Source organism: Leptodactylus fuscus, chromosome 6, assembly GCF_031893055.1.
Source record: "Leptodactylus fuscus isolate aLepFus1 chromosome 6, aLepFus1.hap2, whole genome shotgun sequence".
Lineage (NCBI taxonomy): Eukaryota > Metazoa > Chordata > Amphibia > Anura > Leptodactylidae > Leptodactylus > Leptodactylus fuscus.
The window spans coordinates 74,138,777-74,156,719 of record NC_134270.1 but is presented as its reverse complement, the minus strand read 5'-3'; the positions used below and the strand labels follow the sequence as shown (position 1 = coordinate 74,156,719).

The following is a 17,943-nucleotide window of genomic DNA, read 5'->3' as shown; positions in this document are numbered from 1 at the left end:
GGAGATAACAATGGAGAACATAGTTGGCCTACTGGAATTATGGTTTGTTAATACCATCTGTCTTCAGAAATGTGCCTCTATTTCTGATCTAATCTTACCTAATCTATCCAATATGGAAGAAAAAAAATAGTTAAAAAAAATCTGGAAAAAGTGATGATAAATTTTAGATGACATTTGACAAGACAGTAGATAACATCTAGAAAAAAATAATACAAATTGAAAGCCCCCCCAAGTGTCTTTTGTTATTTCTTAGACCTTCATAAAATGAATATCAAGTCCATTTATGGAATAAATATCTACTCTGTTCAGGATATGGCGTGACCACAGGAACGGACTCCTAAGGCACCATAAGTAGAAGTTGATAGTGAGTATTTTGGTTTTCTGAAAAACATGTATTTCATCATCCACTTGCCAGAAAATGACCGCTTTCCCTTATAGCTGTTTCTTCTTGAGCACAAAACTTGCCCCAACAATTTTTCTCCTTTGGGACCCAGATGAGAAGGGCCTATATGAACATTGGGTGCCATGATTGGATAAGGTCCTTATGTTATGGTTCTATATGACTTGCCACTTATTAATTACACAGTATATATGATTCTCGACAGGGCTATTCACTGAAGATCCTTAAGTCATATACACTTGCCAGTGTGATGTCCACAAAATTTAAATGAATAAAAGAAAACAAAAAGTATCTAAAAAATCACAGTCAGAAGATGAAAGTTAGCTTAACAGTGTGGATGCATGGTGGTCTCGGCTTTTCTTTCATTCAGTAATACACTATCAAACTGATATGTCAGCTTCTTCTTCACCTTCCTGATCTCTCCAGTCTTGCCATAGTTTCGTAGAGCACGAGCCATCTTCTGGTAGGTCATCTTCTTGCGGTTTCCCTTTTGTTGCCCCCATCGGTGGGCAAGAAGCTCTTTGTGCTTTGAAGAGAATTGAAAGGTCCCTCTCTCACGATCCAACCACCAGATGCAATCTCTCATGTCACCGTTCTGCAGCAACTCCAGGAGAAACTTGTACAGTCGAACCTTCTTCCGCACACCTTAAAAAAAATAAACATATCTAGTATTATATTATGTTCTTGTAGAGGATTCTTGATTGGTTTGCCTAAAACAAAGTTTTATGATTGCTTCTCAAGAACCCCAAACTTAAAGATTCCCACAGATGTGTTCCCACAATGCTTTATATTATTGGAGTTCATGGACACATTACTAAGGTTATTATTCTTAAGTGATTTATATGACAATCATATAATGATATTTTTTTATTATTATTTATTATGACAAATTGCCATGCACTTTACTCCCTATCACACATGATAGCAGGGCCGGCTCCAGGTTTTCGTGGGCACTGGGCGACAGTTCCATAGCGGCTCATGCACACGGCATAAAGTCCCATAGTGGTCCCTGCACATGGCATAAAGTCCCATAGCGGCCTGAACCAAACCACCTGGCCAGAGGTGTAGGTAGGGGTTCAGCACAAGGGAAAATGAACATGTCCAAGTGGGCCCCCAACTTAGGTATACCGATATTATCACTATACGGTGACCGCATAGTGGTATATATCGGGTCTACACAGGGCTCTGCAGATGATTTAGGTGAATACAATGTAGTTACATTTAGTGACTTACAGGTGACATCTGTGACTAATCCTTCACATTCCCCCTCTCTTTCATCTGGACCACCATGACTATGTCTTCCAGTCTCTGTAAAGTTTGCAGCACACACATTTTAGGCTCCTCATTTTTCCTGGGATCTGACCCACATTATTCTCACCTGTACACCCATTCTAATGCTTCCCCCAATTAAAAAATATATAATATAACCCCCATAATGAATAATATCCCCAAGAGTATCTTTAAATTAACAACTTCCATGTGTACCCCTTGTAAATAGTGCCCCTTATTAATAATGCCCCAGGTGTTTCCTAATTAAAAGGTAAACAAAAAGTAAAAAAAAAAAATAGTGGTGTTCCAATACCCTGGACCACCACTGATCAGCTGCTTGAATGGACCGTGGTACCTGTGTAAGTGCTGTGACCGCTTCTCTGTTTATATAGTAACATACATTTCATAGCGGCCATGTAATGTAACTACAGACTGGTCCTATACACGTCTATGTGACAAGACTGGAATTACATCACACGGTCACTATAGACAGACATGTGATATACACAGGCGTTATGGACCCCTCATACAGCTGGTCAGTGGGTCACTGATCTCTTATTGATTATTTATTCTGAGGATAGATCATCAATAAAAATCAATTGGAAAACTCCTTAACGTTATTCTATCATTAGGAATAGCCCCACGTGGTGTCCTGCAGCAACAAAGCGAAACGGGAAAAATTGTGGCGGTGGCGCATCACATTTCTTTCTGCTGCCCTTTGCACAGAAACTTTGCAGAGGTTTCCTGTATGTACTTTCTGCTTCAATTATATCTAAATCACTGGTGTTTCTGTAGGTGTGCTGCGATTTCCAAAGCCGCGTCACGATGCTATGACGTCATCATAGTGCCCGTGCTGAGAAGCAGATGTCTGTCTGCGTTTTCGCTGTCTTGTGGCTCTTGTGGCTTGCAGTTTACAAGTTACTGGAAGCCTTTTAACTAGATCGGTGTCTGCAGACAGCGATCTAGTTAAAAGTAAAAGATGTATTACTGGCGGTGTCTTCTGGAGTTCCATAGAAGCCGCTGATTGGTCTCAGTGGTCACATGATGCTGAGGCCAATCAGCAGAGAGCCTGCAATGTCACTACCTGTGCCATCACGGGTCCTGAATGGCCTTTTTAAAGGCTATTCACGCATATGTGGGGCTCTATCAGCATAATTTTGCTGATTGAGCCCCTTTAATGTAATCTGGATGTTATCAATTGGTTTAAGTGACTCTTTGCAAATTCTGCAGCAGCATGAGAAGTGAGCTGTCAATGACAGAAGGATTTCCCATAGAAAAGCAAGAGACTGTTTAATACCCCCCTACCCTGCCCACCAGTTGCCTACCCCAATGACTCGTCCTGCTCTGAACCCTGCGGTTATGTGGTCATTGAGTTCTGCATAGGTGCAAGGACTGCCAGGATTTAGCTGACCCAGGTTAGCTCTGCAGTGTGTTTCAGGAGGCGGCACTCACACTGGTACACGGGCTAATATGCTGAAATGCCACAAACGGATTTTATAACCTTTTGATGGTCACAATGTGTGAGAGAATGCCACCACCGGGCCCACACCGCAGCTTCTAGCCCTGCCCTATGACAGAAAACTGCAAATGAATGACCTTAATGGAGAAGGGAAACCATATGTAAATACTAAACTCTGCATTTACTATGCCAAGAACATGTCGTGGTGTTTGCATCAAAATTATAGACACTTCTATCATTCAGATGTACTAAAAAGCATGGCTTTTCCTTCTGACATCCTTGCCTTAGTGTTGGTGGACAGATGTTTGATGCACATGGACATATTTTTGGTGCAAACTAAGCCAGTAAATATGTGGTATAAACTAGACTAGACGGTCTAAAGATCTGCCAGATTTATCTCCCAGCATCAACCACTGTGATACATTTGGCACATTTTAAGACTGTGAAGTCTAAAGTCTCATGCACAGGAAAAAAAACCAGACAACAAAAATAGACACAAAGCCAGAAAATGGATGAAAATTAGAAAATTATGTGACACTTGGAAACAAAAAAAAACAACCTGATTAATATATTTTTAATATCTGCTTTTTTTGCTATCATATGCTTGAAACCTTAGACTTCAGGGTTTTGTTTTTTTTCAGTTTTTTTTATGTAGATTGTGAGCCCCATGTAGGGATCACAATGTACATTTTTTCCCCATCAGTATGTCTTTGCAGATGTTTTGTCCTTGGGAGGATCCAAACCTAGAACTCCAGTACTACGAGGCTGCAGTGCTAACCACTGAGACACTGTGTTGGCCCAGACTTCAGGGTTTTTTTTTCGGTTTACAAGCATCACCTATTTTTCAGCCATTTTCTTACTGTGAGTCTATTTTTAATGTCCATTTTGTATGAACATTAACTGTTTACCTATATGAAAAATGGATGGACTTCATCCTATTCATCCATTTTTAACGTTGATGAAACTTATACATTAGCCAAAAACTAAAAAATAGAGCATACAACATCCTCAGGAGAGACCCAAGAAATAAACAGGACAGTGATTTATCAGGGTTCTGGGGGTTAGACAGACCCCTCCTTTTTTGGAAGGGGTGCAGGTTTCCTGAGAAATAAGAGATGGAATAGAACTAATAGGAGGGGTACGGTCAACACCAGGGGTCCCAGACAGTCCCCACCAACTCCTGGTACTGTTTCTTTTTTATCCCAGGGTATTGGACAAGCTCAGCGTTAATATCCTCTCAGGAGCTATCCAGTAGGCAACTCACAATAGCTAAAAGAAATGGTCTCTCGAGAGGGATGTCATTTGTTCCCCCGGTGAGTTTTAATCTATTCAACTGGACCAAAGACATTGCCCTATTCATTAGGAAGTTGCAATGGCATAAATATCATTCTGCCATTAAACGGAAACAATGTGCCAAGCTGAATGTGGAGTTGGATGATTTGTGAGCTGTACAAGTTTTGGCTGACCTGTTGGAGGATAATGTTTCTGGATTTTGAGAGCACCATATACAAATTTGAAACTTAAAAGCGCTAGATGTCTCCTCCAGCTGAGAATGCCCACATTAAGATATTTTCCACCATGGTTAACATGGAATTGGAACAGTTGGAACAGGGCACTGAGAGATATAGGGATTGTAAGCTAAACTACAGTGAGAGACGTGAACTGAAGAGTTTAGAACTGGACACTGATATCACGATAAAATCCTCCAACAAAGGAGGGAATATCATCGTGATGGACTCTGAGCAATATAGAGTCATGTGTCTGACCTTCTTATCAAAAACCAGTTATTATGGAATTGTAAGATCTAATCCAAAACATGAATGTTTATCAACATTACAGTCACTGCTTCAGGGAGCATTTGAGGAAGGTCTCATTGATAAAAATGAACTGGAATTCATGTCCCCGAAATATCCGGTTATGCCCATCTTTTACGCTCTACCCAAGGTACATAAAGGGACAAACCCTGTTAAGGGTGGACCCATTATTTCTGGGCTCGGTGGGTTAACAAGGAACTTGGGTTGTTACATTGACTGTATACTGAGACCTTTTGTGGAATCTCTACCCTCATATACTCGTGAAACCTCTGATCTCCTGCTCAAATTGGATGGTATCACTTTGGGATCTGATATGATTCTCACATCCATTGATGTGGAGGCGTTATATATGTTCATTCATCATGAGCAGGGGATCAGAGTGGTAGAATACTATCTGGAAATGAAGGATATTAGATTAAGACCACATAAATGTCTATACCTTGAATAGTGTGACAGCCAAATCTCAGCCTACTGCTAATTGAAAGTGCTGGGGTCAAATCGATAGATGAAAGCATCATATGTGGTTGTGTGGTCCAATTCTTGTTTAAGTGTTGGAATAAACATAAAGTATTCAAATACCTGGTTCATAACCCACGAAACCTAAAGGAGAATCCACACCAGAATCGCTGTCTGACACCTCCAGAGTTGGATCTGCAAACTCGTCTTCTTCAGAAACAGAAGGGCTCCGGATGTTACATGATAACTGATAAGGGTATGGATTAAACGGCTATAGGAAGAGAAAGATCTACCATTAGTGCAAGTAATGAGTATAATCACCATAGATGAGCTCTGGATCTCCTGATAGACCATACAGGCTGGAATGACCCATGGACCATAATTAGACTCTATGTAGCACTGAAGTTCTAGGTTCGGCTGTGTTTGGCTGGTTTTATTTAGATAGTTTGCTTTACCCATTTGGTTCCCCTTATCTTATGGGGAAATGCATTGGACAGTGGTTACTAGAGTACATCAGGGAGAGGTTTCTAAGCGGTTGCTCATTTCTACCTAAGTTACATGGCATTTAGGGCTATATCCTATCTGTCCAACCTTACATAATATCTTGATTTATTTCAGCTACTCCCCCAACTACACATATAAGAAAAGTTCCATTAAGTTTTGGAAACCTACACTTTAATTCTTTTCGGTCAATCAATAGGAGATGTGAATACCGACTCACAGTAGTAACATCCTCACCTCAGTATTGTATATGTCCTCAGGCACTGGACATTGTGTCAGACAAGGGGATGTCCCAATTAGGTTCTGGCTGTTGTCTGGGCAGTAATGGGGATAGGTTCCCTGCACGTACGAAACTTGAACATTTTGGAGAGGTGTTAGTTGCCCGCCATCATAGTCCTCATAACAGGGATCCTGCTGATCAGACCAGTTCCAAAGGTAATCTAAAATAAGACAAATATATGATGTCAACCATTGTAAATGAAGAATGGACCCTGCCCAATTACTGAGTTATAGTAAGAAGGATGCAATGGCGATTTACACTTGGATGCAATGGCGCTGAATTCTGTAGTAAAAAGTAGCTACTGTTTATTGAGCCAATGTTATACTATGGATGTGTTCACCTCTCCAATCTGTTGCATGCACATGTATGTACTGCATATCTTACCATATGCAGAATGTCCTAACATATGACATTTTTTTCGGTCCATTTCCCATGCAAGAAACCTATGCTAACTATCTGTGCAAAGTGCTGCAGGAAGAACCGTTATGCGTTGCCAATGCATTTTTTCCTACAGTACTTTTTTGCTGTGGGATGCCACGTGGGGCTTTAGCCTTACAGAGTACATTAAAACTCAACCACAAGCTTGAGAGGTTTTAGTTGGATAACCCTTTAGTTTACCAGACGGATTTGATCGCATTCTATCGGTCACTCAAGCAACCACCGAAATCTAACACCTGGTTCACGTCTGCGTTTGGTATTCCATTTGGGGAGTCCTCTTGGGGACCCCCTGAACAGAATACCAAAAATATTAGACTATAATGGGATCCGTGTGCTTTCCATGCGGTGTCTGCACGAGTCATGCGGAGAGAAAAGTACTTCAAGAACTACTTTTTTTTTTTTTTTTACTGCCTAAAAACAGTAAAAAAGTGACTCTGTTGATTGAGCACTATCTGGTAATGCAGGGGTTAACTAGCATAATTCAATGTATGAGACAATAAACTCCACAGAGATGGAGATAATGAACACTGTCATGTTAGTGATAGGGTTTATTAGAAGGGAGGGGACACAGCTGCCTTTGTTATTAAACTACCAGCTCTCACTTTCCATACAACAGTCTTGCAAATTTCCTAGAGGATTATTTGCATATCACCTCGAACCCTAACAAAGTCTTTGTATTTGTGTGTGATGCAGGAGAACAGCCTTGTGATCTATTGCTGGCCATATACTTCAGAGTATTAGTAGCTGTCAGCTGAATGAGCTCTTCTGTCCCTGCGTACACATGCAAACTTAGTTCGACCAAGTATGCATGTTATTTCATTAGAAAGAGGGTATTGAGCTGCTGCCAGACACCTTTGGGGACACTTGAGAGGCCCCAAACACATTAGGGTGTTTACCAGTCCTAATTATATCAGCGGGTTCTGCCAACATTAATGTAATCTGTAAAATTAGATTAAGACTGAGGCCCCATGTTGGGGGGAAAAAACTTTTTTCGTTGCAGACTTTGCTGTGGTTTTTCGAGCCTAAGACAAGAGTGGATACACTAGGAATGGGAAATATATAGTAAGTTCATATACTTCTCCCTTCTGCTCAATCCATTCTTGGCTTTGGATCAAAAAAACACAACAAAATCTTCAACAAAAAAGCTGCTTTTCCGCAACATAGGGCCTCAGTCTTAGCATGGGAGATCAGACTCTGAGAATGAAAATGTCTAACATGGCCTGCCGGGGGTTAAAATGACCCCCTCAATCCTCCTGCAGGTTGCCGTCACTGATACTCCTGTCCGTGCCTAATGTTGCAGGTCACGTTGGTGGTTTTGAACTTCCAGCCAACAAGCAAAAGGAAAATGCTATTTGTGTTTTAATTTTCTATCTAAATAATGGTTAATAATGGCTTGTTATATTGTTACAACTGTTTTTCTTACTGTTGTCTGGTGCTTTTTAAGATGGCCTTCTATTGTCTGATGAGTACATGAGTAATGGTCACATGTCATATGGAGATTCCCATGTGTCGTTTCATTACTGGTTTTTTTTTGTTACGAAAACTTGTCATACACCACAACTTGTGAAATTTTTGAGAAACTGTGACTACAGTGTGTCTCCTAGGCTAGTATACAGGAGAGAGACATTTGTAACATGATGAGTCAACCATCAATTCAGTAGAAAAAGCAGGGACACTATTGTATTGTATGTGTATCTATCCGGATTGTACCCTCACAGCTAGTTCTGTCCTCTGTCCTCCTCCCTGGAGACCCCATCGACAGCTTTATACATCTAATCAAGAATTAGGTGACTCCCATTCTCTAGACAGGTGGAGATCCTAGACCCCCACCTATCAGATATTTGGATATCTTATGGATCCTCTATCACTGACATTTTCTGAATGTTCTATCCACTAATCTGTCCTGCAAAATGGCTGATACCAGAAAACAACTCCTTCTCTAAGATATTTCTGTACAAGACAGTTATTACATGAAGTCAGTGTTTTACCATTGTATTATCTTACGTGAAGAAAGTTTGAGATTGTCCTTGAGGAGACCACCCAGCCACCCATCACAACAATCTAAGGTTTATAAATTGGATATCTTCCTCATTTAACTATCAAATCTTCATGATATCAAAGGCGGGAGGGACATGCACTTTACCTATGTGAGGTTCTGGCTCTGTGGTCTGTGTTAAGTTGGCAGCATGCTTGGTGAAATTCTCGAAGTCTTGAAGCATCGTATCAGGATACTGAAGAAAAGAGACCAATATGAGCTGAATATAAAAGATGCATAGAAATACATAGTTCAATCCTATACATTCATATTTTCCCGTTTTACTAAGAATACCATGGGCCTACTAAAGGAAATGGTTGTGAGGGTCAACCCTGCTGATATGCCCACCAGACATACAGAGCGAGTGGCCATCCAATCAATTACATGATTTTTTTACTTGATGCACTGTGTTGTACAGTAACCCGAATGTCCTGGCAGAACCTTAGCCCGCTAGGCCATTTTGCCCATGGCTGTTATCAAGCATACAGGTCATATCACAAAGACAATTTGCCAATGAACCTACAAAATATAGACCCCAGAAGCAAATGGGTTACTAGGGTCACAGTATAGTGTCCATGGGCCCATTTAGGTTTTCTTTTGCAACTTCTTTCCTTTTAGCCCCTGTATACATATTCCCAGCTAAGCTTTAGAATTGCAGTCAGTAAACCCTGGTTTTACCAATAGGTCGGGTCCCAGAGGTACATATACCAAAACTATCTAAGGTTGTAAATCTGGCCCCACAAGTTGGTCAACAATGCAAAATGTCTGCCAGGGAAATTCTGCGCAGCATTTCATTGAAAATTGCTGTTGCCAAAAAAGGTGACTGTTGCCGCGGAAGGACTATCTGCTGGTCTGCATTACAAAGGTTGAAGGTAGTAGGTAAAAACCGCAGCAATGCTTCAGATGTTGTAGGTTTACGACTTGTAACTTAGGTCACTGTGTGCTACGGGTTTTAGTACCAGCATGTGAATGAAATTTGATAAAATCTCATCCACTATGTTGCTACTGTAGATCGCAGCGGTTTAGCCGCAGACAAATATGTGGCAGCTATCCTGCGGCCATTGCCTCCTGTGTGTCCCCAGCCTAACTGTGTAAAAGTGTCTCTTATAAAGAGTGAAAAGTGCTGCTGCTATACTAAGAACAAAATGACACAGTATTATCTGTTCCATCGCTGCACGTCCTGCCTGGTGCTACTGATAGACATTAAAATAGAGGCAGCTATTATTAGCCTGGACCCGCTGCACATAGTACAGGCCCAACAGGAGAGATAGGCGTGAAATGATAGGAGTTGTAGTGCCATAGATTGGGGAGTATTGCTGTACCTCAATACTAAACTGCATAGTGGCATTCACACTGCCAATATTTTTAGAAAGATTGGCTCCCATGCTGGGTAACCTGACAACCATTTTTGCAGAGTTACCGATTTATTTTAATACTGTATTTCCAATACATCTGACATGGAGAGAGCAATGAATGGCCCCGGAGATAATATTGGTGAGTTCTCACATATTAGCTGCCCATATTTATAGCTAAAGCTCTGTTTTTATTTCTTAAAGCATATCTAAAATTATAAAATAACTTTTCATAAAAGAATACAGGTGAATATAAGAATTGTATCTTATTAAATAATAATGTTTCCTCCCTCTTTCCCTTCACTCATGCCTTTATGTCTAGTAGCACAAATATCTGTATCAAACTTCACACACAGAAGTCTATAGACAGGGTGGAGGAGGCTCACTCTGTACAATGGCAGAGACTTACTGTATATTGAAAAATATACTAGTGTCAAAAGAGCTATCTCACAGTGTAGCAGAGTTTAGCAGCTGCAGTTATTTGTATGTTGTTTCTAACAGCCATCTCCTCCCCCTCCGCTCTCCATAGACCAATACGTAAGACATAGCTCAGCCTCATAGGTGGAGATGGAAACATATTTCTTTAGTAAGATATATTACAAAGTTTTGTATACTCGCCTGCACTATTCATTTATGAAAAGTTGTTTTATAATTGGGGGTACACTTCACACTTCTGTGGAAAAATGAAAGCTATATATCGATTGGTTACTATGGGCAGCAAGGCTAATTCTGATATGTAAGACTGCTTTTCTAGGAATTAGAGTATATGTAAGTCTGAAAAATATTAATATACTACTAGATAATTCCTGTAAAAACTGCTAACCATACAGAACCTAAATACACTGCCAAACAAAGTGCAGAAATATATGCTGCTATTTGAAAACCATCAACAAGTAGGCTGACAGTATAATTCCCTTATTCGTATAAAATTATAGTTATAGTAAATACACTGATTATATATATATATATATATATATATATATATATATATATATATATATATATAAAGAGTACAAGGGGCATAATACAAAGAGGTATTAAAAAAGACAGAGTCAATCAGACCCCACAGTCTATGCTCAGCAGGACTCCAGTATATGCTCCATAGACTAAATACAGACACAGACATAGATAACAGGATCCATCAGCAAGAACTTGTTGTTAGTTTCCGGGCACCAACATACTACACAGACAATGTTAATAAAACGTTTCTGTACTTTCAATAAAAACTACAGACCCCCTTCCACTTGTCCTTTTATTGCAGCCACAAAGCACTACACATCATATACCAGACACTTATTCAGTATATAGTTATGTATACGTGATCTATGAGTATTTATATTATACACACATATAAAGATGACTTACCAAGCAACCGAAAGTATTGTCAATACTGTTGGGAAAAGAAAGAGAGAAGCCGTCATATAAGATGTCCAGATCACGGCGCTGAGTACTAGTACAATGCTTCCTAACTGTCAATGAATATCCTTATCACACTTCCTGAAATGGTCTTAACAAGTAAGATATACGATAGGAAACAGTCATTTATACAACCGCTCTATTGCTTCTTAATATTTGCTGCATTTATTGGGGCTTTCTCATCATTAAATGTAAACATTATGGCTGGGTTCACACAGTGATTTTATGTAACTACAGCTGCAAGGTTTTCTATTCGCAGAAATGAGTGATTAAATGCATAATACCACACTTAACTATGTAATATATATATATATATATATATATATATATATATATATACAGTCCTATGAAAAAGTTTGGGCACCCCTATTAATCTTAATCATTTTTAGTTCTAAATATTTTGGTGTTTGCAACAGCCATTTCAGTTTGATATATCTAATAACTGATGGACACAGTAATATTTCAGGATTGAAATGAGGTTTATTGTACTAACAGAAAATGCGCAATATGCATTAAACCAAAATTTGACCGGTGCAAAAGTATGGGCACCTCAACAGAAAAGTGACATTAATATTTAGTACATCCTCCTTTTGCAAAGATAACAGCCTCTAGTCGCTTCCTGTAGCTTTTAATCAGTTCCTGGATCCTGGATGAAGGTATTTTGGACCATTTCTTTCTACAAAACAATTCAAGTTCAGTTAAGTTAGATGGTCGCCGAACATGGACAGCCCGCTCTCAAATGATCTGAAAACAAAGATTGTTCAACATAGTTGTTCAGGGGAAGGATACAAAACGTTGTCTCAGAGATTTAACCTGTCAGTTTCCACTGTGAGGAACATAGTAAGGAAATGGAAGACCACAGGGACAGTTCTTGTTAAGCCCAGAAGTGGCAGGCCAAGAAAAATATCAGAAAGGCAGAGAAGAAGAATGGTGAGAACTGTCAAGGACAATCCACAGACCACCTCCAAAGAGCTGCAGCATCATCTTGCTGCAGATGGTGTCACTGTGCATCGGTCAACTATACAGCGCACTTTGCACAAATAGAAGCTGTATGGGAGAGTGATGAGAAAGAAGCCGTTTCTGCACGTACGCCACAAATAGAGTTGCCTGAGGTATGAAAAAGCACATTTGGACAAGGCAGCTTCATTTTGGAAACAAAAATTGAGTTGTTTGGTTATAAAAAAAAAGGCGTTATGCATGGCGTCCAAAAAGAAACAGCATTCCAAGAAAAACACATGCTACCCACTGTAAAATTTGGTGGAGGTTCCATCATGCTTTGGGGCTGTGTGGCCAATGCCGGCATCGGGAATCTTGTTAAAGTTGAGATTCGCATGGATTCCACTCAGTATCAGCAGATTCTTGAGAATAATGTTCAAGAATCAGTGACGAAGTTGAAGTTACGCCGGGGATGGATATTTCAGCAAGACAATGATCCAAAACACCGCTCCAAATCCTCAGGCATTCATGCAGAGGAACAATTACAATGTTCTGGAATGGCCATCCCAGTCCCCAGACCTGAATATCATTGAACATCTGTGGGATGATTTGAAGCGGGCTGTCCATGCTCGGCGACCATCTAACTTAACTGAACTTGAATTGTTTGTCCAAAATACCTTTATCCAGGATCCAGGAACTGATTAAAAGCTACAGGAAGCGACTAGAGGCTGTTATCTTTGCAAAAGGAGGATGTACTAAATATTAATGTCACTTTTCTGTTGAGGTGCCCATACTTTTGCACCGGTCAAATTTTGGTTTAATGCATATTGCGCATTTTCTGTTAGTACAATAAACCTCATTTCAATCCTGAAATATTACTGTGTCCATCAGTTATTAGATATATCAAACTGAAATGGCTGTTGCAAATACCAAAATATTTAGAACTAAAAATGATTAAGATTAATAGGGGTGCCCAAACTTTTTCATAGGACTGTATATATATATATATATATATATATATATATATTGTAGCAGAGTTGAATGCAGTTTTACTTCAATCCCTAATACGTTTTACTCTGAGTCATACAAATATTTTCAGCTAAATCATTATGATATTATGCCGTCCAATGCCAAATGACAAACTCCGTATTTCTACATATGTATAAAAGGTCAAACTGCAGGAACCATCTTAAAATAGCAAATGACGCATTTTTCTTATGACTGAAGATTATTTGAATTTTCTATTAATGCATGTGATATAGGTCCATCCCTTCTACATCTATATATAGATATTATCAGAAGAGTTGGTGTACTTGTTATATATGTCACACTAGCCATCTCCTCCACCTTAGAGGCTGACACAACCATGGATCATAAATCAGGCTCGTTTTATACTAATAGAGTCTGAAATGTGAGTCTAAATTCGTATTAGACGGATTTACTGGTCTGTACGCTATGCTGGGAGACGGACTACTAGCATTATATCTATGATGTGATCTATCTATGAGGCTAGGTGTCCCTGCTTCTCTGCTATATGCTGTCCCATAGGCCATAAAGGTGACAGGTTCTCCCTTCAAATTAACCTAGATAGAATTAATAGAGCATTTAATTACATGATCTAAGCAAGTGGTGACACCTATGAAAGCCACCCCAAAATAATGATAGCCCAATATCACATGAATATGGATGTCAGAACATCAAGTATAACATTTTTTTTTTACAAACATGTAAAAGCTAGGGGCAACACGGTGGCTCAGTTGTTAGCACTACAGCCTTGCAGCACTGGGGTCCTGGGTTTGAATCTCGCCAGGAACATTTGCAAGGAGTTTGTATGTTCTCCCCATGTTTGCGTGGATTTCCTCCCTTCCTACAAAAGACATACTGATAGGGAAAAGAAAAAATAAAAAAAATGCAAAAGCTTCAACCTTCTAGAGGAGGGTTCAGCAACCTTTTTTGTAATAATAAAAAAAAAATCGAAGGTGCTGTACATGGTGCCATGCAATAATATTACCGATGTCTACCCGAAAGTTATATAACACAAACCACAACCATTTAACTGGTTGGTTAGACTTTTATTCCAGTGTCACCCTTGTCCCTGACTTTTCTTTTTGAAAGATGATCCTTGGCTGAACACAGAGATCTGAAGTAAGCCAGCTTTGTGTGGTTAGACAATGTCCCTCAAACAGCCCAGTCTTTTTGTTGACTATACCCACACAAATGTGTACAGCCGTGTTGAAATGAACACATAAGTACTTTAGTATGTTTGGCTGCCATATTATACTTTTATGTCAAGATAGAACAACTAGTTGCGCAGGCACTTGTTAGCCTCTGAGTAGGCTCGCTCACAGCCAGGACATTAGGGCGCCGTGCCTCATAATTTCACCCCTAGTACCTACTCCTCTATGACTGTGTATGGTCCACGTGAGAGGGAATGATCTTAAGCAGCAGTGTTTAAAACATCCAAGAGAGTCCTGAGTAAATATACCTGAGGTGCCAGAGATCGCTGACCCCTGTTCTAGGGTTTAGCCCTCTCCAAAAGAGGACCAATATACATAGGATGTGAGAAGAAAAATCAGGACCAAACCACACGTCTCTTCCCAGGAGTGTATGGAAAAATAAAGATCTGCCCTCACCCTCAGAAGTCTTGATAGAATTCCTTTATTGAAAACCATCTACACAACGCGTTTCGGGACCTTCACTGGTCCCTTTTTCAAGTGTACAATAGGTCAACATAACGTAGGATATAAGGGACTGCACCAGAGAAAAATCTGGTCTGGTCTTCTCAAAGAGGTGGTCTCTAATATACAGGTCACCTCTGAGAAGTATTAGATTATTGTCTGCCCCTAAGTATATGTGGGACCTTGGATAAAGTGGTAACTTTACAAATACAGAGATAGTTTACATAGAGAGCTTTGGGAGCATTATGGTAGCCTCAATGTCTAAATAATTATTTAGGACACATTCACACTTGGCCTTGCTGATCGTGCATGTGTATGAGGCCGACAGCTTGGTGTATACACACTGTTACATGTAATAATCAGAAAATCTGCTTCTAGAAAATCTATGTAACAATCTATATGGGTGTCTGTAATTCTGCATAGTAATACAGTGATACAGGACCTAATGTCATCATATAAGTAGATAGGTCTAGGGTTCAGGGGTCTGGGTAAGATGGGGGTTTGGTGTGTGTTTTTATGTTAGTGGGATACAACTGTTTTCCATCAGCCTCTGCTGAGGGTTGTTATTTAGTTTCCCCTTTTCTCAGGGTAAAAAGCAATTCCACAAGTCAGCATCTTACACGTACATCTCCCATATATGAACAAAGTCAGCATATATATGTCATTGTAAATGGAAAGTGCAACATGCCAGAAAAGCTAGACTTGTGCGTCATTTGTGCCGCCTTCTACTTCATGGATCATGGTTCATACGGTTCCACTCGCCCACATTGGCTCTCATTCTGGGCACCTTACTGTCCCACGGGAGACCATTTGCATAACAGGGAAAGGCTGATACAATAAAAGTAACAGAAATAAAATCCTGTGTTACTGTCATGTAAAGCAATAACCCAGTGAATTCTGAATAGATATATGAGATGGTAGGGCTACAAGTCTGCTTCATATCCAAGTGTCTATATTAGGTACCTACGCATACTTTACACTAACACATATTATCATTCACCATCTTTCTTATGTACAAATATATATATTGTAAAACCACAACTAAACTGGAATGAGCCTTTGATGTAGAGAGATACATAGCCCAAGTGCAGCATGCCGGACACAAGTTGACAGGATTATTCTCATTTTCATGAGGTTCTGCAGAGGCTGTCATGTTCTCATTTCTAACCCAGTTTTTTTTATATTGAGCAAATACAATGGCTGTGACTCTTCTCTGCAGATACTATACTGGCCACTAGGGGGAACTGGTGAAGATGTGACTGATTAATCATAAAATACACTGCACAATTACACTTTTCCAAGACTGTCAAGAACCAAGCTGGGGGCACGCTGGCCGACATGTGCCAGGAAGAGGGGGTGCTAACACCCATTCTGCCATTGCTGAATGATTTAAATATGTGGCTTTAGCAGCCACTTCCTTCAGTGTCACAGATATTCAGGGTGGCTTCTATACCAGTTTTACGACTCCAAAGCACATTGATGCAAAAAATATAGTCATCCACCGTCACTTATAGACTGTTATGGCAATGGGTGTCAGAAGATTGCCATAAAAGTGAAAATGCAAATATTTAATTTGTCTGATATCTGATGTCTAGCTGACCAATAATAGCTTATTAGTATCTATGTATCTATATTGCTGCAACCTTTCATACATTTGGTTATCTAGCTATCGGCTATCTAGATGTCTAATATCTATAATATTTGTATCTTTCATATCTAATCTATCCATCATTGAATTCATTATGAAGTATTAACAGTCCAAGCATCAATCATGTAACATAAACCAAGTCCTCCAATATGACATAGGAATGAATTATTGGTAACATTCAGACACAGTAATACATGATTTGTATGTTCATAGGCAGCTGTTAATGTTCAGCAAGATTTCATCTAAACTTATGATTTCATCTTCACTGTCTTGTCTAGGCCCAAACACAGTTTCTCATTGTGTAAAGATCAATATTTTAGGAATCATTAATACTGAGTGTATAGTACCGCCATCTCGCTACAACTAGTACCGTGCAAAGTGCAATGACACAAACAAAAATACAGAGAAAAAAACACAACAGACTTCTTAAATGAAGGAATCCATTGACAGTGATTATATCATATAAGCTATATGAAACGTAAGTATGCAAAATATTCATTAGATAATAATGTCTTTCTAGATCTATCATATGAGTAAATAGTTAGGATCAGCCCCTGTACGGATACAACTCTGCTGGCTGATATATTACAATATGCCCTCAGTCCCATTGTGTGAAATGACTTTTCTTGTAATGTATCTTTCTGTCTGTATTTGAACCCTACTAATTGTACAGTGCTGCGGAATATGTGGGCGCTATATAAATAAAATTATTATTATTAATATGTGATAATATTTTTGTAAATAGTATAGATGTACGGCTGTGGTTAAATATACTTCTTATTCATATTATTAAAGTCACAAAGTTAAAAGACACATTAAACTTTACTAGATCTTCGTGTATGACAAAGGAGACTAATAAGGATATCTAAAAATAAAAAATAAAAATCGCCTACCGTAGTGAATCCAGAGACAGCATCTTTTGGCCGGACAGTGAAGCCGCCAATGGCAGTGATCTTGCTGTAGAGAATAATCTTTGTGTTTATAGCACCCCCTGCACACAGTGTAATATCACATATGTACCTGAGGCGTGCTATTTAACTTTTTGCTTGAGGGAGGGACATGAGTCCTACAAGTCAGAGGAGGAGTCCTGGCTTTCACAACAGAGGAGATGCACATGTGTACAGTGATAAGAAGGCTCAGTCACAATCCTACCACTCACCTTCACCAAAGCATTAACCACCACCATATTAAGGATTACCTTGGATATACTAACTTTTAGTTCATGTTGCATGTTACATTGTGTCTTTCAGGAAAAGTTGTA

At 39.5% G+C, this 17,943-nt stretch overlaps 1 protein-coding gene across 1 annotated transcript; it reads right to left on the bottom strand.

Annotated features, from left to right (window-relative positions):
* Positions 1–233: 233 nt before the first annotated feature.
* Positions 234–17,677, bottom strand: SPIB (Spi-B transcription factor). The gene is made up of 6 exons (XM_075280251.1): positions 17,576–17,677; positions 11,370–11,394; positions 8,761–8,848; positions 6,137–6,339; positions 5,522–5,669; positions 234–1,045 (listed from the first exon to the last, which is right to left on the bottom strand). Exons 1-6 carry the CDS (start codon positions 17,596–17,598, stop codon positions 726–728), a joined length of 807 nt encoding a protein of 268 aa, XP_075136352.1. The 5' UTR covers positions 17,599–17,677; the 3' UTR covers positions 234–725.
* Between the last annotated feature and the right edge of the window lie 266 nt (positions 17,678–17,943).